This window comes from Peromyscus californicus, unplaced genomic scaffold, assembly GCF_007827085.1.
Source record: "Peromyscus californicus insignis strain IS unplaced genomic scaffold, ASM782708v3 Scaffold_8__1_contigs__length_139910024, whole genome shotgun sequence".
NCBI lineage: Eukaryota > Metazoa > Chordata > Mammalia > Rodentia > Cricetidae > Peromyscus > Peromyscus californicus.
The window spans coordinates 49,882,464-49,905,865 of record NW_026294606.1 but is presented as its reverse complement, the minus strand read 5'-3'; the positions used below and the strand labels follow the sequence as shown (position 1 = coordinate 49,905,865).

Genomic DNA, 23,402 nt, shown 5'->3' with positions numbered 1-23,402 from the left:
AGACAATGGTTCAAGTTAAGAACAACTGAAAGGTCAAAAGAATATGAGGCATTGGAACACATAGCAGGTAGAGGTGTCTGCTGCCAAGCCTGAAGACCTGAGTTTTAAATCTGGGACTCATGTGGTAGAGAGAACCAACTCCTCCTCTGACTCACATGAGCCTTGTGGTACATGTGCATGCCCCCCCTCCTCTCTCTCTCTCTCTCTCTCTCTCTCTCTCTCTCTCTCTCTCTCTCTCTCACACACACACACACACACACACACACACACACACAGACAGATAGATAGACAGATAGATAGATAGAAAGGTAAAGAAGGTTTACCACATTTCCTTATGATGTTATAATACAATGGGAATAAGTGGTCACTGGGAAATGGGTCTCAAAATTATCCCATAAGCCCACATGCACTGTGGATGTCCCACTTCCCTAACCAGCCCTTGTGTACTAGCAGACAAAGCTACACAGTAAGTCCCTGAACATCATGCAGGTATCCTACTTTTGCTTCTCTGGCTGGACCCCAACTGAGATACTTTTCATAGCCATTGAAGGTCTCATGGCATTCACTGAATGCCATGCTGAATGCTATTAGACATTGACATACTTGTAACCAAATCTCTATCTCCTAAGAAAACCATCATTTCCACCATCTTCTCTTCTTTCCTCAGCTCCTCTTCAGAGAAGGTTGCTATATTCAGCTCCTTTGAATTTAATCCTAGTACACGCAAAGTTCAGCTTCATGTAAGCTTTGAGATTAGGATTTTCTATTATTAATTTTTTAGTTAGCTTGCAAAATACTGTTTCATTAATTTTCTCTCTCTCTCTCTCTCTCTCTCTCTCTCTCTCTCTCTCTCTCTCTCTCTCTCTCACACACACACACACACACACACACACACACACACACTTTGCTTATCCTTTTCTATCTTTAACATCCTCTCCCACCTGCTAGACTCTATCCCTTCCTTGGTGCCCACTGATAATTTGTATAGCTGTTTTTATGAGGAAAAATCATGTAAAAATAAATCTACTTTTTAGATATTTAATCCCTTGTCACTAAAGACCTTTGAAATACAGAGAATGCTGAGTGAGTGATGTCTCTTCTCTATTAGTTATTAAGATTTATCACTGAAGCTTAAGTCTGGCTCTTCCATAGAACTTAACAATGACTCAGTTTCTACAACTGCCTGATGAAGATTGAAAATAATCTCTCAGTTGTCTCTAGTCACAGGTTTGTCCTAACTTAAATGACACAGCGCATCAAATTTGGTAGTCAGATTATACAGCATGCTACAAACTGTTACACTTTACTCTTATTGTCTTTATGTGGGATGCTTTGAGGGCTGGGTGGAGATGTGGCTTGGTTGAGAGGTTGCCTTTCTAACATGCATAAAACCTTGGGCTGGGTCCCTAGCAGCAAATGCATATCCCAGGCAGGTGACACATTGTATTGCCAGCACTTGGGAGCTGGGGTGGGAGGATGAGAAGTTCAAGGTCATCCTCAAATACATAGCAAGCCTGAATCAAGATGAGGAAGAGAGGCAAGGGAGGAAAGGAAAGAGGGAAAGAGCTTTAAAACTCATATTTTCTGAACCAAAAATAAAGTCTTAAATAAAATAATATACAAAGAATCCCAGCCTGGAAGTGTTTCCATCTATTTTTGCCCTCATCCCCACAGTCCTTTTAATGGCATTGCTAGTCTCATTTGAGGCTGTCATCCTATCACCTCCATGGCAAAAGACTTCTATTCACGGTACACGAGGGAGGGAGAGCCGGGAGTTCACCTACCAAGGAATATGTCAGTGGTATTTTGAGCTACAAGAAAATTATACCGGTGTACAATACATATATGCCTGCCAGGGCCTACATTATGATTAAAGCTGACATATAAAGGCATCTGTAAGAGCCAGTTAAAAGTTCTAGAAGTGGAAAATACGCCTTAAAAAACCTACAGGTGTGAAACTGCATTCTTCATTATGTCAACTGCTTTCCTTAACTGGGAGCCCATGTCACTTACATTATAAACTATGTCCTACCTGATTCAATTTCTTCTGAATACATAGGGCTGTCATCAACTGGTGATTTTTCTGCCAGCTCCTGAACTTGGGATTGGCTAGGGAACATTCACATCAGTGTCATGGGCACCCTTGTGACACCCCAAAAAAATATGTCTTTCTTGTCGACTAGTAGCATGGGTTTTATTTTGTTGTTGTTTTGTTTTGTTTTGTATAACTTTTTTTTGTTTTGGTTTTGTTTTTTTTTTCTTTTTTCCAGAGCTGAGGACAGAATCCAGGGCCTTGCGCTTGCTAGGCAAGCGCTCTACCACTGAGCTAAATCTCCAACCCCCTTGTACAACATTTTAAAAACCCTTATCATTTATGAGTCTTAAGGAAGAATGATGTTCCTGATCTGTAAGTTTTGAGAATATAATTACAGCCTGGCCTCAGTGTGCAGGCCTTCCAGTACGGCTGTTTCTGTGGAGGGCGAGGCAGGAAGACCGCAAGTTCAATGCATCCATTTCGTGAAGTTCAAGGGCAGCCTGGGAAACTGATTGAGACCTTTTCTCAAAATTAAAGGTCAGAAGAGACCTGGGGATGTGATGGAGCCCAGTGTCAGAGCTTAGCATGACCAAGGCTGCTTACTCCATAGCTGAGATAATAGGCCTGAGCCACCAGGCCAGGCTCTGGGTGGATTTTCATCTTGGAATTCAGAAAGATGAAGATACTAATAGAGTCTAAAACAAAAGTTCATCATTTCCACTCACCAAGAAAAGCTTACTCTTTCACTAACAGCCACAGAGAGAGTGTATCTGCCAAGCCCCTTAGGCACTGCAGACCTGAAGCATACCTGAGTCAAAGACACAGTAAGAAAAAGGGACTCTTATCTTCCAGAAGGGACGTGCTCATTTTTCTTACTGAAAACAAGGGAAAGTGCAACATACGTTTCATGTCTATCACTGATACTCCAAGGAAAAGAATCTCACATCGTGTATGGGCACACAGGGGCGGAGGAGCTTGAGTGATTACTCGGCTGGTAAAGTACTTGCCTGGCAAGCATGAGGACCTGAATTCTAGCCTCAGAGCCCATATGAAAAAATCTGGCAAACACTTGCACTTCCAGCCCTGGGAATAAAGACAGGGAGATCCCTGGGGCTCATTGACGAGCCAGTCTAGCTCAGTTGGTAAAACAGGCCAGTGAGAGACCCTGTTTCAAAATATGAGATGGATGGCTCTTGAGGAAGGACAGCTGAAGTTTACTACTGTCCTCCAAAGGCATGTACACACACACACACACACACACACACACACACACACACACACACATACACACACACACATGTGTATTTGCATAAGCATGAACCTGTACACATGTGTACAGGATAGTTATGTGTGTCTTCATGTGTGTTCACATATGTGTGTTTGTGTGTGAGATCAACATGTATTTTAAAAATACAGAGCTGGGACCAAATTATCACTAATAAAGAAAAGTATAAAACCATGTATTCCATTTTCTCTAAAATTTGATAATACGAAAACTCTCATTTTATTTTGTTTCCATTGGTTTAGTTTGTCTTTATTATATAATTGCAGATAGTACTCTGCAGAATAAATGAATTTTAATTTCATTAGGCTTCTTTCCAATTAAAATGCGGTATTTTAAACATTACAATCAACACTATTAACATCTTTAATTTTTTCACAGTCTATGTGTGGGGAATGTATTTTTATATGTGTATTTCTCTGACATTTATTTTTTCCTGGGATTCTCATTTTTATATTGTAACTTATTTTAAATAAAACTAAACTATCAAAATAGCATCTACTACTAGAACTGCTGATGTATATCTATAATCCTGGCACTAAGAAGACTAAGACACAAAGACCATGAGATTGAGGATAGCCTGGGCTACATATTGAATCTCAAGTAAGCCTAGCCTATATAGAGAGACCCTGTCTCAGAGAAATTTATATAAATATAGTACACCAATTTAGGCACATAAAAAAGCACATAAGTGGACTTTACTTCTTAAATATCAGAAACATCTATTTCTAAAAATATTTTCTACCAATCAAAATTATATAAAACATTACCCAAAAATTATATCCTGATCTATCCCTTTTCTATAATAACACTAGAATGCATTCATACCCCTAAGTGTTTCTGATAGATGTAGTTTTAATTCTAATTACAGCTCTATTTCCCACACAGTTAATGATAAACTTCTAGAAATCTACCATCTATAATTAAAATATTTAAAATAAGAAATAGAAGGAGAGACTGGAGAGATGGCTCAGCAGTTAAGATCACTTAGTGCTCTTGCAGAAGACCCAAGTTCAGTTCCCAGCTTCCACATAGGGTGGTTTACAACTGCACGTAACTCCAGGGACTCCAGTGCCCTCTTCTGACATTCAGGGGCAGCCACACACATGTGCATATATATACATGCTCATAATTAAAAGTAAATCTTTTAAAAACATATAGTGGATAGAGTACTGTGTATTCTAACGGGACTGTGTAAACCAAAAAGCAACAATACTTTTTGATGAAGAAGAGGAGAGGGTGATAGCAGGTTTTAAAAAAAAAAGATACATGACAAAGTCACTTCTCTACTTTAAAATAACACAGAATGAAAATCTAAGTTATCTGAAACACACCATAATGGTCTTGGAATTGATATGGGGTGGGGGGTGGGGGTGGAGGTCATTTTCAAAATGTTCACAATGCCAAAGACTGAGAAGACAAGGTGGTCAGAGGAGGCCCAAGGGTGGCAAGTGGAAGGAGTACCTTGGAACAATTAGAAAACCCTCCCTTCTCATTCTCAAGAGGGAGGAACAGCAGAATTTAGGATCAGCACATTGGGATTTGAGATCCTTCTCCCAGAAATGTGCCCAGCTTTGGACTAAGTTTCTCTGGTCAGCCCAAGTACTCATGGCCTGGCTTCAGAGTTACTTTATTTCCGTCCATGTATAGTCAGAATGAGAACGCAGTTGAAACAGAGATGAAAAACATACATGTGGTACAACCTCACACATAAAAAAGAATGCTAGAGGTACATTCTAGAAGTCACTCTAAAGCTTCCATCCCAGGCGACAGACAAGGAGCAGGAAGATGTTGTCCACATTCATCTTCTCAGAGAAGCCAGGTTCTACAGACTGCTGAAGGAGGAATATGCTTCTCTCATTGAAATACTTCAAAGGTTATAAAATGCCTTTAAAATGATGAGTTTGGGGCAGCAGAGATGGCTCAGCCTGTAAAGGTACTTTGCAGCACAGCCTGGTGAGCTGGGTCAATCCCAGGAACCCATGTAAAATGGATAAGGCAGAAGAAAGGAATAGACGTTAAAAGGTTGTCCTATTCCCTCCTCAGGTATGCAACCCCCATAACAATAAGTTAAAAGTAAACTAAAAACAAACAAAAAACAATTTTATAGCTCAAAAGAGTAACATCCATAAACCATTTACAAAGATGTCATTGATTTTTATCAAAATCAACTCTGCAGTTCCTAAGACCAGAATCTCCTGAAACCTTCCTGTCTATTGATCAAAAACAGTTCAACTTCCAACAAAGGAGTCAACAATAGTTAAAGACAAAACTGTTCACTTAAAATGTGAAAATAACCTTTCAGATGCAAAGCAATAGTTAAAGGCATTATCATAGATATGCACTGCAGAATATTGAATTGCCCAAATTTCATTATAGAAAAAACGTTGTTGAACAAGATACTTTGTTAAATAATAGTTAAACCCAATAAGTATATAATTAAGTCTGTTTACTATCAACATTTCTTAAAAGTTTCAATAAAGGCATAGAGTTATTTTTGAATGACCAAACTGCAAATTATCTTAATTTATCCCTGATTGCATTACTGAATTCTCTTTTTAATTTTTCACATTTGTTTATTTAGTGTATATGTGCATGGATGGGTGTGTGCATGGGCATCAGAGGACAACCAGTGAGCATCGTTTCTTTCCTTCCAACATGTGGGTCCAGAGGTGCTGTGGGATGTTCTGTATGGCAAATGTGTTGCTAATTAGTCAATAAATAAAACACTGATTGGCCATTGGCTAGGCAGGAAGTGTAGGCGGGACAAGGAGGAGAATAAAGCTGGGAAGTGGAAGGCTGAGTCAGAGAGACACTGCCAGCCGCCACAATGAGAAACAGCATGTGAAGATGCCGGTAAGCCACGAGCCATGTGGCAAGGTATAGATTAATGGAAATGGATTAATTTAAGCTGTAAGAACAGTTAGCAAGAAGCCTGCCACGGCCATACAGTTTGTAACCAGTATAAGTCTCTGTGTTTACTTGGTTGGGTCTGAGCAGCTGTGGGACTGGCAGGTGAGAGAGATTTATCCTGACTGTGGGCCAGGCAGGAAAACTCTAGCAACACAGAGGATCAAACTCAGGTCATCAGGCTTGGAGGCAACACCTTTATCTGCTGAGCCATGTTGTTGGTCCCTCTTTTTTAAATGTTCAATGATAGCTATATATAAACTATATAATAGAAAGGGTAATAATTTTTAAAAGAAGTAATACAGGCAATTGTCTCAACCTTTTGGAAAAATCAATTACCTGGTCTGTCAGTAATATTTAAAATTTGGCGCAATTTTTAAAATTAAGATTCTTCCTGAATCCCAGCTCCACTGTTTGTCACTCTCTCATCATGTGTAGTAGCCATTGAGAATTACATACAAAGAGCCTGTGTGTGTAAACCAGTTCTTAGCACCCTTCAGGGTTGAGTGGTGCTGTGGACATGGGAGTCAAGCAAAAAATGAGTTTCAGAGAAAGAGTTCATCACAGTCATTTTTAGACAGTGGCCTCGCTGCCTTCAGTGGAGATGGTGGCATTATTTGACCATCAGCTTCCAGAATGAGAGTCCCTGAATAGAAACCACTGAGAACCTAGGCAGTAAAAAAATTAAAATGCAAGCTCAAATCCAACACTGACAGGATGTTAGGAGAGAGACTCAGAGAAAAAAAAAGTATCAAAAGCTACAGCTGTAGGCAAGACGCACCAGTAGCTTGCAAAGTTATTCTCGGCTCTGGAGTTAGTGTCTCCACTTCGAGGAATCTGTCCTAAAGAAGTAAGTCAGAACTATGCACAGACTGTCATTCTAACGGCTGTCATCCTCTACTTGATTATGTTCTTACAAGAGACCTGTGTCTACTGTGATGGGCAAACCCTCCCCCACACACATCCATCGTCTACCTTCCTTCCTGTCTTACGTTTCTTCTCTCTTCTCCTTCTTTTCTTTCCTTCCTGTCATGTGCTTATGGGTTTATTTATTTATACATATATGCGGTATATGTATATGCATGTTTACATATGTGTGTGTGCATACGTATGTGCTTGGGCATGTGTGTACACATGACTGGTGAAGCCCAAAGTTGTCAATGCCATGTGTCTGCTTACATCCTTCTCCACTCTGTTTCACTCACCTGAACCCAGAGCTCACCAATTGGCCAGTCTAGCTAATCTGCTTGCCCAGGGATCCCCCTTCTCTGCCTCCTGAGGGCTGGGATTACAGGTATCTGCCACACCAAGGCTCAGTACAAAATCTCCCCCTCCCCCACTCTTATTTTCTGATCCTTCTAAAGTCTGTGAACTTGAAAGATTAGCATATATTCTCCCACAAAGACACAGACTTTTTTCCTGCAGGTTATGATTATTAAGGCTACATTAGAGATTTGGTACATAAATTTCACAACTTACATCTTCAATGGTTTTCACTATTTAATACCATGAAATATATATATTTTGTCACTGCAATGCTTTCATTTGCCTGGATATTATCCCAGGGTGTATTTCAGCCAAGCTCCCTTGTTGCTTTGGGATAATATTGTCCTGGGTATTCCATTAGCCATTCTTTTTTCAGTCTCTCCAAATAAAGTTTCATTACAGGTGGTCTCTATCATGGCTTATATTTCATGATCCAATACCAAATTGTTTTCATTTTAAATTGCACTTTATTCTATTCATATATCCTTATAAAGCCAATGCTTTGAGTCCATGCCCTATCACATGCTAGGTTCTCTGGTTTGCTTGCTCTCTGTGGTCTTGGTTCCCTAATTGTCTTTGTAAACATCTGTGCTTACAGTTCTTCCTGGAAAGTTTCTCATTCATGTGAGGCTAGAGGGTGAACAGCATCTTCTTGCTCATCAACCTCTCTTCCATTGCCTTACTTTAGTAAACACCATACATAAGTGAATGTTTACCTTGTCACTGCTAATTCTGTGTTTCTAGGGAATGGTTTCTTGGGATTGTTTTTCTATTTTAAGAGTGCCTCTATATAGTCCAAGTCAGCCTTGAATTTGTGATCCTCCTGCCTACCCCTCCATCAACATCTGTCTGCTTCTGCCTCCCAAGTGCTGAGATATCAGGTACATGCTGTGGTATTCAACTTGATTTCCCATTTTTAAAACCTTAGAGGGGACAATGAAAGGTAATAATGGAGTGGGTGGAAAATGCAGAGTGGGTGGCAAACTATGACTATGTTACATATAAAAATGTTATAATGAAACCTATTATTCTGTATGCTAACTAAAAAAATTAATAATTCTAAAAAGTAATATATCCATAACATGAAAGATCACTACGATTCTATTTCATAGGAAGTGAGCACATCACTCCATGTTCCTCTTACTTTTCCCTCATTTTCACCAACTTTGGAAACATGGATTTTGCATTTTAAATGCTATACTTTGGAAAATCTTTTCAATGTTTTCCTATGTAGTTGTGTGCAGTGTGTCTACTATATGTCTATCTGTGCATGTCTGTGTGTGCCCAATAGCAGGTGTATTAGTGGTATCTGTATGTGCAGATGTATAGCCATGAATGTGGAAACCAGAGGACAGCCTTGGGTAGCATTCTCCAGGTTCTGCACACTTTATTTTTGGAAATAGGGTCTCCATGGGACCTAGAACTCATCAATTCAAAAATCTGGCTGGTCAACAGCCTTAGGGATCCACCTGTCTCTGCCTCCCTAGTATTGGGGTTATCAGTGCAAGCCACCAAGATCAATTTTAATGCACAATTTTGCTGCCAGTACATGGGAGGCTGAGGCAGGAGGATAAACACAAGAAAGAATGTAAGTTTGGGATACATCTTATCTTTGAAAGGGCACTACATACTCATCAAAGGAAAAATCCACCAAAAAAGACATTGCAATTCTTAACATTTATGCACCAAATACAAGGATACCCAAGTTCAAAAAGAAACACTACTACAGCTTAAATCATATTTCGACCTTCACACACTGTAGTGGGTGACTTAAATACCCCACTCTCATCAATAGACATGTCATCTAGACTGAAACTAAAGAGAATGCTGGAGCTAACAGAAGTTATAAACCAAATGGACCCAACAGATATTTATAGAACATTGCCCCCAAACACAAAAGAATATACCTTCTTCTCAGCAGCTCATTTTCTCCAAAATTGACCACATACTTGAATACAAAGCAAATCTCAAGAGATACAAGAAAACTGAAATAATACTCTGCATCGTGTCTGACCACTATAGAGTAAAGCTGGGTATCAACAATAGGAACAACAGAACCTTAAAAATTCACAGACACTCTCTACTAAACGAAAATGAGTCAAGACAGAAATTAAGAAAGAAATACTTTCCAGAATTGAATGAAAATTAATATACAACATACCCAAACTTATGGGACACAATGAAGGCAGTGGTAAGAGGGAAGTTCATATCCCTAAATGCCTACACACAAAAAAAAATTGGAGAGATCTCATACTAGTAACTTAATAGAACACCTGAAAGCTCTAGAACAAAAAGAATAAGTCACACCCAAAAGGAGTAGATTGGCAAGAAATAATCAAATTCAGGGCTGAAATCAATAAAATAGAAACAAAAAAAATAAAACAAAGAATCAATGAAACAAAGAGTTGTTTCTTTGAGGAAATCAATAAGACTAACAAACTGTTAACCAAATTAATTAAAAGGTGAAGACACAATATTTAAATTTGACAAAATTAGAGGTGAAAATGGGGACATAACAATAGACACTAAGGAAATTCAAAGAATTACAAGGACATACTTCAAAAACCTGTGTTATACCAAAAAGAAATGGATACTTCTCTTGATATCTACCAACTACCAAACTTAAATCAATATCAGATAAGCATTTTAAGTAGACCTATAATCCTAGTGAAAGAGAAGCAGTAAGTAAAAATATCCCAACTAAAAAAGATCCAGGGCCAGATGGTTTTAGCACAGAATTCTACCAGAATTTCAAAGAAAAATGAATGCCAATACTTCTCAAATTATTACACAAAATAGAGACAAAAGAAACATTGCCCAATTCTTTTTACAGGGCCAGTTACCCTGATACCTAAACAACATAAAGATCCAACAACAAAAGAGAATTACAGACCAATTTCCACTATGAACATAGATGCAAAAATTCTCAATAAAATACTTATAAACCAAGTCCAAGAACACATCAAAAAGATGATTCACCATAATCTAGTAGGCTTCATCCCAGAGATACAGGGATGGTTCGACATATATAAATTGATAAATGTAATCCACTGTATAAACAAACTGACAGACAAAAAACACATGATCATCTCATTAAGTGCAAAAAAATCCAGCACCCTTTCATGATAAAAAGTCCTGGAGAGAATAGCTATACAAGGAACATACCTCAACATAATAAAGGCAGTTTACAGCAAGCCCATAACCAACATCAACTTAAATAGAGAGGAACTTGAAGCAATTCCACTAAAATCAGGAACAAGGCAAGGTTGTCCACCCCACAAACTGACATTAAGGCACTATTACTGAAGCTATCACCAACTCATTGAACATGGAAAAGTCAAGCTGGTGCCTACATACAGCCTTCACCTCTATGTGCTAGCATCTTTGGTACAGGAACGTACTTTGCACACTACCAAAGGAGAAATGTAAACGCCAGCCCACCCAGAAACCCTTTAATCTACAATGGTATCCTGCCTTCAAGATGTGCTAGTGCAAAGGGGGCACAAAGCTTATAGGAGTAACCAACCAATATCTGATTTGACTTACAGCTCACTCCACAAGATGAAACCCATACCTGAAGCTGACCAAGAGACTAACTAGCCCAGGGACCTAGAATAAAACCAAATAAAACTGTTCTTGAAAAAAAAGTAGCAATAAAATGTCTCCTAATGAATGATTCCTAATGACATTCTGCTACACACATGGATCAGTACCTTGCTCAGCCATCATCAGAGGATCTTCCTCCTGCAGCAGATGGGAACAAATGAAGAGACCCAGACATTATGGCAGAGAGTGAAAGACCTCAACAAGATGTCTACATCAAATCTTTCCCCTCAGGGCTCATGGAACCCTGTGGTAGAGGAGGCAGAAAAAGTATAAGAGCCAGAGGAGATGGAGAACACCAAGGAAACAAGACCCTTTAAATCACCATGCAAAAGCTCATATGAACTCACAGAGACTAAGGCAGCCTGCATGGGGCATGTACAGGTCTACACCAGATGGAGTCCTAGAGCTGAAAGGAGAAGTGGACACATGCTCCCATCTCTAACCCAGAAGCTATCTCCAGTTGACAACCACTTGCAAATGAAAATGTAGTTTTCTCCAAGAGAGTCTCACTGGGGAAACAAACTATTCTTAAGGGCAGGCTACATGCCCAGCTGTAGATGGCCAACAGAAAAGGAACCCAAAAGCATCTTTGGTGGTTCCTTGTCTTATAATGTTGTGTCATGGATTTCCTTTTTTCAATTCTATATTTTTAAAATTTTTATTTATATAATTTCTTTTCTCTCTCTCTTTTTACCCTACAGGTCCTTTGCATCTATATTATGGCTTCCAGTCTAGTGTTTTTATGGGATTCCTGACTGTGTAAATGAGTGGGTCTCCGCTTGTGTATCTGTGGCTTGTACCTTTTCTTGGTCTCTTTTCCTTCTGTTTATTTGTTTTGTCCTATTATGTATTAGTTTTTGTTTTATCTTAATATATTTGATGTTGTTATTCTCCTGTAGAAGCCTGTTTATTTTCTAATGAGAGACAGAAAGGAGTGAATCTGAATGGGAGGGAAGGTGGGAAAGAACTGGGAAGAATACAGGGAAGGGAACCATAATCAGGCTATATAATTGAGAAAAAATATATTTTTCAATAAAAGGAAAAAATATAAAATAAAATTTTATATTTTCAAAAGAAAGAAAAAAAAAGAAATCAGGAAGGAGCTAGAGGGTGCACTTTATCTAAAAATGAAAACCATGAAGCCAGCAGGCTATCCCTGCTCATTTCAGTAGTTTAGGAAACTGATTCAATGAGGAAAAAAATTGGGAAGAGAAGCTGGGAATGGGAAAACTTTACATCAGTTCTTTCTGTGTTCCCAGCATCACAGGAACAAAGCAGGGACACATAGACAGAAATCCACAAATGATGCAATCCATCTTACCTTGGAAGACCGGAAGGCAAAGGCCGTTGATTTGACATCAGCTTTTTCTTTGTCCATGAGGAGAAGGTTCTTGTCTTCCATAAGGCTTAAGTATTTTCCTGTTGTGACGTGCCGGAGTCGGAATGGTTGGCCCCATCTTATGTGACTTCCACTCCACCTGACAGAACAACCAGAATGTGATCCAATCACATCACCATCAGAGAGACAGCCATTGACATGTACAAGCATGACTCTGTGTGTGCACATGTGTGTGGATAAACACTATATATAGCACGTGCAGACATATATGCTATATGTCTGTATGCACAAACATCTCAGAAGCAGGTGCAAAAAGGGGAGACAGACTGAGAAGACTGGAGTTGAAACTCACAGCTTTTATACTTCGGAATTTGGGGGATCAGATTACTTTAACTATGTAGCTATAATATTTCCCTTACTTTAAACATTTTAAAATGCCAGCTTAGTTATGTACAGGTATACATTAGATGCATATGTAATAAAATTTTACCTACAAGCTTAATAATTATCCAAAGTATTAATATTAAAGTGGACTTAACATGATATTCATACCAAAAATGACTGAATTTTTTAATTATCAAACATTAAATATTGTGAACAGGGAAGTGTGATGTTATAGACTAACTGAATAACATACAAGAGTTGACAAGAACATCTTATTGCTAAGGAAGATGACAGGGAAAGAAGGGAAACTTCTTTTCAATCACAAAACACAATCACAAAAACACACCACCATGAAGCTGAATCCCTCAGGAGACCAACACAAGTGAGAAATTGGAATAATAAGCATTCTTTACACATGAAAAAAGAATTGAAGTATTTCTAAGTAAACGAAGTAGAATATCAACTCACAGCACTATTTATTCTTACTTGATTATTTGGAAAGCAGTGATGAAGCCATTTTATTTTAAAACATCACTTCTTTGGGCTGGTGGCACATGTCTTTAATCCCAGCACTCAGGAAGCAGAGAAAGGCAGATCTCTAAGAAAGGCTAGCCTGGTCTACAGAGCCATTTACAAGACAGTCAGGGCTACACAGAGAAACACTTTCTCAAAAAAACAAAACAAAAACATTTCTCCTTTAGTACACAGGAAGTTATTTTCTACTCATCTTTATAAACTGATCAGGATAATATTAATCAAGTATGTATCGAGTTTTCTAAAATTGATGTATGGAATACCTGAGCAAAATTACTGCAGACACAAAACTGCATGTTTATCATTAAGTAGGTAAATTGTGCACACTTTTTAAAAAAAATCTATAGACACTGACTGTAGTAAAACAGTCCTTGGCTCTCATTCAAGGAGTCTGTATCCTATGCTAATAACTCCCATTAGAGTGCAATATTGTAGGAAAAATACACAGACAACTTAGTGCATTTTAAACAAAGACTAAATCTTTCATTTATTTTTTTAAAAGTTTTGTCTGATAGCTTTGTCTAAAGCAGTTTAAAGCTATACCTTAATCAGTGATGTGGTGTTCATTTAAATGAACTGAAAGGCACTCCTTAGATAACTTTTACATTGACCAAAAACATATGTACATGCATGTATATCTAAATTCTTATTGCTATAATGAATACTGTAGTGTTTTGGGGTTGTTTTGTTTTGTTTTGTTTTGCTACTATCCAGAATGTCCTACTTCAGTGAGTATAAAGTTCATGGTCTCTGCAGGTAGATGTTGAATTCTTCATATTCATGCACACCTTTAGAAGTTTAAACCCACAAAGTTTCAGGCTTCAGGTGAGTGACAGGCTTGCAGATAACTTGTCCTGCTTCCAAATTAGACATCAATCTGTACTAGTAGCACTTTGTGCCAGGAAGATGCCAAGCATAGGCTGAGATGATGTAACAAAGCAAAAGAGCAAAGAGAAAGGCAGGCTGTACGGTGTATGAAATGGGACCATTCTGAAGTCTAGTGCCTAGTGAATCAAGACAGACAGAAGAGGCAGAAAGAGACGAGAAGAACAAGGGGTTGGACACCACATTCGTTTTCCATGTTGCTTGCTTCTGGAGCTATTAACAGGACCATCTCACCCTGAATTGGAAGCCAAAGGCACTGATCATTCTGTACCCTCAGAATGTTAGCCTAGGTGTAGAAGTTCTACTTACGCGACTCTTAGGGTCTCTAGTCTCCAGAGGGAACGTGCATGAACCGATACAGCACCACCTTCGTAATGAACTGTTCTGTTGACATAAAAAAAAAGTTTGAGTTTAACAGGTTTCATTCTTTTCTGCCTTTTAAGCAAATTGAGAGAAAGCAGGATATGGAACAGCCTGTGAATGGACAGTTAAAAATCTACTGTGAGGCAGGAGATAATACAGCTGGAGATAAAAATAAGTGTAACAGTGATCAATAAGTTCTTCCTCAATAAGCATTTATTTAAACATATTCTCTCACCATCATTTCCCCCTATAATATTAATATAATGTTTCCATAACTGCCCTCTATAGGACAGATTTTTACCAACTTTGGTCTGTGGAAGTACACACCAGTTTAGGTATGGTTTTATATATTATTATTTAAATATATGCATGTAATTTTTCACAGTTCTAAATTTGGCTTTTATTATTTAAAATACTTCCGAGAAATATAAGAAGACCAATTATTAGTATTTTAATACAATCATCTGCAATTTATACCAAATGGGCAATGTATGACAAAATATAAAAAGATGGAGTCGGGGTGATGGATCAGGGGTTAAAAGTACGTGCCCCACTTGCAGAGAACCTAAGTTTGGTTCCTAGCATCCATGTTGTGTGGCTCACAGCTGCCTGTAACTCCAGGTCCAGGTGAGCCAATGCCCTCTTCTAGCATCCATAGGTACCCACACATGTATGCACATACACATAAATACATAAGTAGAAATAAAATATTTAATATATAATGCACACATATACATAAACAAAAAATCAGAAAAGGTGTATCTCTGGATGCATATTACATGTACCCAAAGGCCAAAGCACTTCGAACAATTTAAGATGTAGAGAAACTTACATAAATTGTCCAAATTGATCTCTGCGACCACCTTTCAACAATGTTGCAAGGAAGCCAAAGCTTGTACACACATATTGTATCTTTTCCCAAGGTTTCAGTAACTTCTCGAGAGTATAGCCCTCATGATCTAAACATATAGGAATGTTCTCTCTCAAAAGAACACCAACACCTCACTCCCTCCTCTCCAGCCTCCCTACCACCCTCCTACCCCTTCAACCCCAGTCTCACTACCACTGCCTCCTGTTGGTTCTCCTTCTGCTCCAATCTCCTCCCAGACCTGTTTCTCTATTGAAACGGATTTTGCCATGGTCGTCAACCTTCCTGTCACCAACTCCAAAGGGTTCTTTTGCAAAAACACTGTGGAAATCCTTTCTGCCCAGGCCATGTTTTTGACACCATCCTGGCCTCCTTCTCCTCCTTCTCCCCTTTGACAGGCTTTTTCACTCTATCTTTACTGTGGAATTTCTCAAATACACACAAAATTAGAATAAATATGCCCTTGCACACCCAGCACAAAATGTAAGGCCATCTAGAGTACATACAGCCTCTACTTATCCCTCCACAGACAACCTGTAAAAATATTGATATTTTAAAATATCCAGTCACTTTTCAAATCTTCTAAATTGTCTCACAAAATCTTTCCTCCCATTGTTTTTATCAGGATTCAAACAAGATGTGCATGTTGGTTCACTTTCCTCCTCATTCTAGGGTAGTTTTCACTACTTCCTCTCTCTCTTCCTGGTTCTTGGGCTTTTGTGGAGTGTTCGCTTTGTTCATGTTGTTTTCTTCCTTCCTTCCTTCCTTTCTTCCTTCCTTCCTTGTTTTATGAAAAATTCAGTTCCATTTGTCCCACCGAACTTTCTGTATTCTGGATTTTTCTAATTGTACCCCCATCCTCATTAAAGGTGGTTGTGAGTTGCCTAATATGGCTGGTAAGCATTGAACTCAGATTCTCTACAGGAACGGCAAGAACTCTTACCATGGAGCAACCTCTCCAGCTTCATGATGGCCTTTATTTCTAAGTCTACCTCTAACCATAGCTGCTTATTCAATTTAGACTTTTTTTAGAATAATATTTCAGAGATACATGTTGCCCACTTCCTGTGATATCATAACCATCAGGGGGAACACAATACCTGGCTGTTCATTTCTTAAGATCGACCTGTAGGCTCAGAACCATCCTCAGGAGTCCACAGTGCCCAGAGGATTTGGGGTGCATCTGTAAACACTATCTACAGCAGTTACTTTCTGACACGCTTGTAGATAATAACCATACAAGAAACTATCAAAAATGCTATGCCATACCCTCACCTCATATAAAGTAGATGTGGAGTTTAGCTCTTTTTAAAGGAGGGCTTTGTGGAGCCCACTACCTACGATGGCACACCTCATGCAGCCTTGAGGCAGGGGGAAGGGTTTGGACTTGCCTCTACTGAATGTGCCTCCCCATGGGAGGCCTTGACTTCTTGTGGATGGGAGTCGGGGGTGGGTTGTGAGGGGGAGGCTGGGGGCGGGAGGAGGGAAGAGGGGGATCTTTGATTGGTGTGTAAAATGAATAAAAATAAATTCTTAATAAAAAGAAAAGAAAAAAGTCTTCAGCTGAGTCCAATAAAGAGCCAAAAACTTGGATCCCATGGTTTAGATGAGTATCTCCATAGCAGTACACCTACTGTGTGGAGTTGGGTATATCTCTGCTGCTGGGGCTGTCCCCTACATTATAGGATATTGGCAGCATTGGAGCTGTCCCTTACATTATAGGATATTTGCAACAGTGGGACTGTCTCCTTTATTATAGGACATTTTCAGCAATCTTACCCCCTATCAACTAAATGCCAAGAGCAGCCTTCCAGGCTGGTATAGGCAAAACTGGCTCTCACATTTCTTAATGTCCCTTGAGACAAAATCAGTCCAAGTACAGCACTAGATGCAGGTGGATGAATCTTAACATTTAGTGAGGTAGAATTTTCTCAAGATCCTCCTAAGGCCCAAGCTGGCCTCATGGCTAGAGTCTGATTGAAGTCAAGGGTGAAACCCATGAATCTACATTTCTCCTAAGTCCTTACAGGAAGTATATTCTGCAGATTGACATTTTGAGAACTACGGGGCTACACTAGTTATTTGATTGGCATTGTTCTTAACCTTAGTTATGTAATAGTAATGCTTCAGCAGCTTTAGAAAAATGTAAGGCAGAGACAACACTCAGGCTAACAAAACCAGTCTCCAGGTATATGTTTAAGAAATAAATGAAAAGTAATCTAGACATTCAGTTTCTCTGTGTATATATACACAAATGATAGATTAGGTAAAAGATGATAGATAGATAGATAGATAGATAGATAGATAGATAGATAGATAATAGATAGATAGATGATAGTTTAGATTACTCTGTTTTAATAAAAGTCTTGTGTTTCATCATAAAGAACAGCGTACTAGATATATTTTTAAGATTTGTTTACTTTTTTATGCATATGGGTGTTTTGCCTTGCATCACATGTATTCCTGGTGCCTACAGAGGCCATTAGATGCCCTAAAACTGGAGTAACAGACAGCTGTGAGCAACTTTGTGGGTGTTGGGAATTCAAGCTGGATCCTCAGCAAGAGCAGCCAGTGTTCTTAACCTCTGAGCCATTTTCCCACCCCACCCCCAGACTCCTTGTCATTTCTTCTGATGGTTAACAATGAAATTTAGAAATGGAATTTTAAAAAATCCTAACCATTTAGAAAATAAAGAAACTTTCTCAGAATCAAAATTAAAATCAAAGATTTACTGTAACTGGAATAAAATGAAGATACAACCATTTCATAACCTCTGTGCCTTGCATCAAGAGAGTCAGAGTGAAAGCCATTAGCCTACAATCCCTCAATTATTTAAAAAAAAGTGGAATAAAAGGAAGAACTCTTGTCTGAAGAGAAAAAAGAACAAACCACATTAATACAAAACAGAAAGATGGAGCTCTAGGATATGTGTAAATATAAAGACACAGGAGTTGTCTTCCTTTTTTTCTCTGGTACTGTAAGAAAGCACACTGACTTAGGAAAGGGGATTTATTTGGCTCACAAGTGCAGGCAGAGACCACATCATGGGGAAATCCAGGTGGCAGGAACTTGAAGCACCTGGAATCATCACACCCACAGTCAATAGGAGAGAGAAAGGAATTAACACACGCATGTATTTGTTGGTCTCTTCTGCTGCCTGTAGAAGCAATGTGACCAGTTCTCTCAGGTCCCTGCCACAGTGACTTCCCCACCATGGTGAATCAGAAACTGAAACTGAAGCTTAAAATCCACACTTTTCCTTTCCCCTAAGTTGTGTTTCTTAGGATGTTTTATCACAGTAACAGAAAATGAAACTGAGACAGAAATATAAATGATACCCACTTTCTGTACAACAATAAATCACTATGAATCTGCCATAAGTATGCAAATATTCAGTTCTAAATGAGCTTAGAAAAAGGTGTTGAATAATGAACCTAAAATGGTGACTAAACAGACAGGGATAGAGAAATCACAAGGTTGAAAAAAAATGGGCTTTAACATACACACAGTATGGATATGGCTGTGTAAAATTACATATCTATACAGGGGAACTGCTCAAACATTTTCTTTCTAACCTTCCATTTCAACTTAGCAGGAAGTTTTTTTAATTTTATATGAGTAGAAAACTAACGATAAGTTTAATTCAGATTTTTAAAACACAAAGTTGAAAGGAGAGTAAATCCTACTTCCTTTCTGAAATCTTTTAGCTCTGTCCTAAAGGTCCTCCTCCCCTGAACTCTGTGTTTGCAAAATGTTCCGATCCAACAGTAGATAGAGAACCTGGGCTCCCTCCCAAGTACTCACAGCTAACCAGGGCAGCTTGGTCATTTATTGGATTCCCCCATATAAACGGAATGTGTAGATGTTGGTGTTTTTTTTTAAGTCTCCATGGGCTATTTCAGGTTAAATGTTAGTGCAAGGTATCAAAAACCCTAAATGGAACAAGGCTATAGGCCCATTCTAAATGACACAAAGGGAAGGCAAGCTTATTTAAAGTTTGATCCACCTGGAGGCAAGCACCTATTCTATGAAGGGAGAATCACTTTTGCCCACCTTGTATCTAAGGCATCAAAATCAGAGTCCAAAAAGACACTTTTTTCAAAGTCTGTTTAAGTTACTTTTCTACTGCTGTGAAGAGACACCATGACCAACTTCTGAAAGAATTTAATTTGAGGGCTCAGATGGTTAGAGTCTATGACCAGTGTTACAGGGAGCACAGCAGCAGATCAGTAGGCATGGTACTGGAGCAGTAGCTGAGAGCTGGCATGTTGAGACTACAAACACAAAGCAGAGAAACAGGGCCTGTCATGGACTTTTGAAATCTCAAAGTCCACCCCCAGTGACATATCTCCTCCAACAAGGCCATATCTCCTAATCCTTCCCAAAACAGTTCTAACTGAGCACCAAACATTCAAATATGGCCTATGAAGGCCATTCTCAGTAATGAGACCACCACAAAGTCCAACAAGTTTACCAAATGGTATTAATATCTTTAAACTCAGACAACTCAATGATTTTCTCAGGGCAATCATCCTTTCTACATGGAAGACTGGAGGGAAGAAAAAAAAACCTTCTTTAAGAAGTTAAAAAAGACTTAGACAACACTGCCTGGTGGTAAATGGGGACAATGCCAATGGCAGCAATTTGTCAAAATTCAAGGAAGTCGAATGGATGTTGTGTTGGCAAGTTTTATGTCAACTTGATGCAAGCTAGAGTCACTGGAGAAGAGGGAGCCTCAATTCAGAAAATGCCTCCAAAAGATGGAGCTGTAGACAAGCCTGTAGGGCATTTTCTTAATTAGTGATTGATATGGGAGGGCCTGGCCCATTGTGGGTGGGTCCAGCCCTGGGCAGGTGGTCCGGGGTTCTATATGAAAGCAGGCTGAGCAAGCCATGTGGAGCAAGCCAGTAAGAAGCACCCTTTCATGGCCTCTGTATCAGTTCCTGCCTCCAGGTTCCTGCCCTGCTTGAGTTTCTGCCCTCATTGCTTTTGATGATGATATGTTATATGAAACTGTGATTGAAATAAACCCTTTCCTCCTTACACTGTTATAGATAGTTGGGGGGGGATAAGTAAAAATAATACAAGTTAATAATATTTCTAACATCCCCAAATTATTATTACTGCACAGTACTGGGGATTGAGCCCAGGACATCATACATGACAAGGCAAGCACTCTAGCACCGAGCTGAATGCCCAGACCTCTTTCTACATTTTTAGCTAGCAACCGGTCTCTCTAAATTGCCCAGCTGACTCTAAACTCACTCGGTAGCCAAGGCTGGTCTTTGGCTGGAGGTCCCCCTGCCACAGCTTTTTGAGTAACTAGGATGACAAACCCAAAAGCTGATACTAACCACACATTTTTTGTTAACAGACACTTCTAGATCATAAATCGGAAAAGCTGAAGTCATTGCCATTTCACTGAACAGGAATTTTTGAAATGCACATGTAACAACCAATCATACAAGCTCATTCATGACTACTCTGTACATTATGCTTCCATAACACATTCTTCTCCAATGCAATGTGCTTCATTAGGAACTCATATTTCAAGCTGACCATGTAAGAGGAACTTTAAACTTATTCTAAGCACACAGTCTCCCCACAATGTCATCAATTCAGCTTCTCATGGTTATTATAACATTGTCCACCAAAACATAAGTAGTTAGCTCTTTTGGCTCTGGGAGTCATAAAATATAATTTAAATCTTATCTCAATTGTTCAACCATTCATTCTCTGGGTAAAAAGCAAGTGCTGTGACAGCTAGCTTATTCATCTTCTGAATCTGAAGCCCAGAAAATACTATATTAGCATACTAATGAGAGTACAAATCTTTACAAGCTTCTTACTGCCTGACATGGGGGTATTTATTCATAATAAAATTTTATAGGATACACAATTCCAATTAGTGAGCTTTAGGATATAATCATAAAGCATCATTAATAAAAACACTGGGTGCTATGAGAAGACCCCTGATGGCTACAAGAGTGAGCTCTGACAGAGGGCACCTTCTCCAGATGACATTACAGCCATGAGCTCACTTTTTTTGTAGGGCAGGAAGAATTTGGCAAGTTACTTTCATAACTCATTGCTGTGAACTTTCCAAAGACATCATTTCAAATTGTACAAACTTGGGCAGGTAGCCAAACTCAGACCCTCCACTTTTTAAGATTTTGTGTGTGTGTGTGTGTGTGTGTGTGTGTGTGTGTGTGTGTGTGTGTGTGTGTGTGTGTGTCTATGCATATGTGCCCTTGAAGTCCAGAAGTAGATGTCAGATTCCCTGGAGCTAGATCTACAGGCAGTTGTGAACAACCCAACATGGGTGTTGGGAACTGAAGTTGGGTACTCTGCAAGAGCCATATGCACTCTTAACTACTGAGCCATCTCTCCCCTGCTTCCATTCTTCAAGCATTCCCTTGGTTACTATGAGGATGTTAAGAATGATGTAACCTCTCTATAGTACTGTAAAGAGTCCTCTGAGGATTCAAATGGTAATACTGGAGTTTGTAGTCAGTCTTCTATAGTGATAAGCAAAGACTCAATCATGAACTGAGTCACTATGTCAAATCAGTAGTATTATGGGCTTCAAGACATTTGTTATGGCTTGGATCTGAAATACCCACCTCGGACTTGTGGTTTGAATGCTTGGTCCCCAGACTATGGTGCGATTTTTGAAGGCTGTGGAACCTAAGGGAGGTGGAAACTGACTGGCAGAAGTAAAGTCCCCAGCAGAGGGCCTTTGACTGTCACACTCATTCCTGGTCCCACCTTGCTCTCTCTGCTTCCCGCTCTGCAGCCAAGACTTGCAGTCTCCACCACAGGGTCCTACCAGCCTACCTTGCCTGCCAATGATGAATCTCTGAAACCAGGACCTGAATCAAATTCTCCCACAAGTTGTTTCTGTCAGATATTTTATCACAGTCATAAAAGAGTTACTAACAGCGTATTCAAAGACATGAGTCATCTTCTGTTATAAATACTGTTGGGGACAATAAATTAATCTTTGTCTTTAAGTCAGACAACCCCATGCAAGCCTTTTTCTGAGGGCCAATGCTAGAGCTGGGTCTCGTCATATTCTCATTAAAAAATTTATATGATCTATTACATCAATAATAACATATACTCCTGAAGCCAATAACTTACCTTATAGACAAGCTCCAAATACTAAGTTAACATAGAAAACCAATTGGGTTGGTGTGGTGACTCATGCCTGTAATTCCAGCACATCGAAGTGGAGGCAGGAAGATCAGAAGTTCAAAGTCATCCTTAGTCTTACAGTGAGTACAAGGATAACCTGAGCTGTATGAGATCTTACCTTTAAAAATGCACCAAAAAAATAAAAATAAAGAAAAGTATACATAAAGCAATAAAGAAAATAAAACTATCTTTGTTTGTAGACCAGAAATGGATCCACACAAATACAGTCAACTGATCTTTGACAAAGCAGAGATACTCCAATAGGTTAGGGGTAGCTTTTTAAACACTAGATATTCATTTGCAAAACCAAACAAGCAAAAATACCCAGAAAGGTCATATATCTGTCAGAAAGCTGACAAACATGGATAGCTTCATCCTTGACTGTGCTGAACTTGACAGAAGGGTGCCCCCTACACAGTAACCTGGGAGCAGTATCCTCATAAGGGGACTAGGTCATCTAACTGTGTGCAGGGTCATGAACCATGTGCCTCTTTCTAAGCCAGACTGAGAGACATTCAGCTCATTCTGTGAACCTCATCTCATGATTTGTCAGTTATTCATAATGACAGCACACTGAATCATCTTTGTTTTACAGAGGCCAGAGAAGTAAAACTATCATCATGTATTCATAGCACAGCTTTTGTCTATTAGGTCACATTCTAGAAAGCAAATGTAGCATTTATTTCCATATCGCGTAAGGTACTGTGTCTTCACTGTCCTCCATGAAAGGAAC

At 39.1% G+C, this 23,402-nt stretch overlaps 1 protein-coding gene across 1 annotated transcript in view; it reads right to left on the bottom strand.

The window, feature by feature from the left end:
• The window catches only part of Ryr2 (ryanodine receptor 2), a 594,119-nt gene that overhangs the window by 302,455 nt on the left and 268,262 nt on the right, over positions 1-23,402 (bottom strand). Inside the window, 2 exon segments of the mRNA XM_052728780.1 lie at positions 12,421-12,577; positions 14,551-14,625. Coding sequence (XP_052584740.1) covers positions 12,421-12,577; positions 14,551-14,625 — 232 coding nt within the window.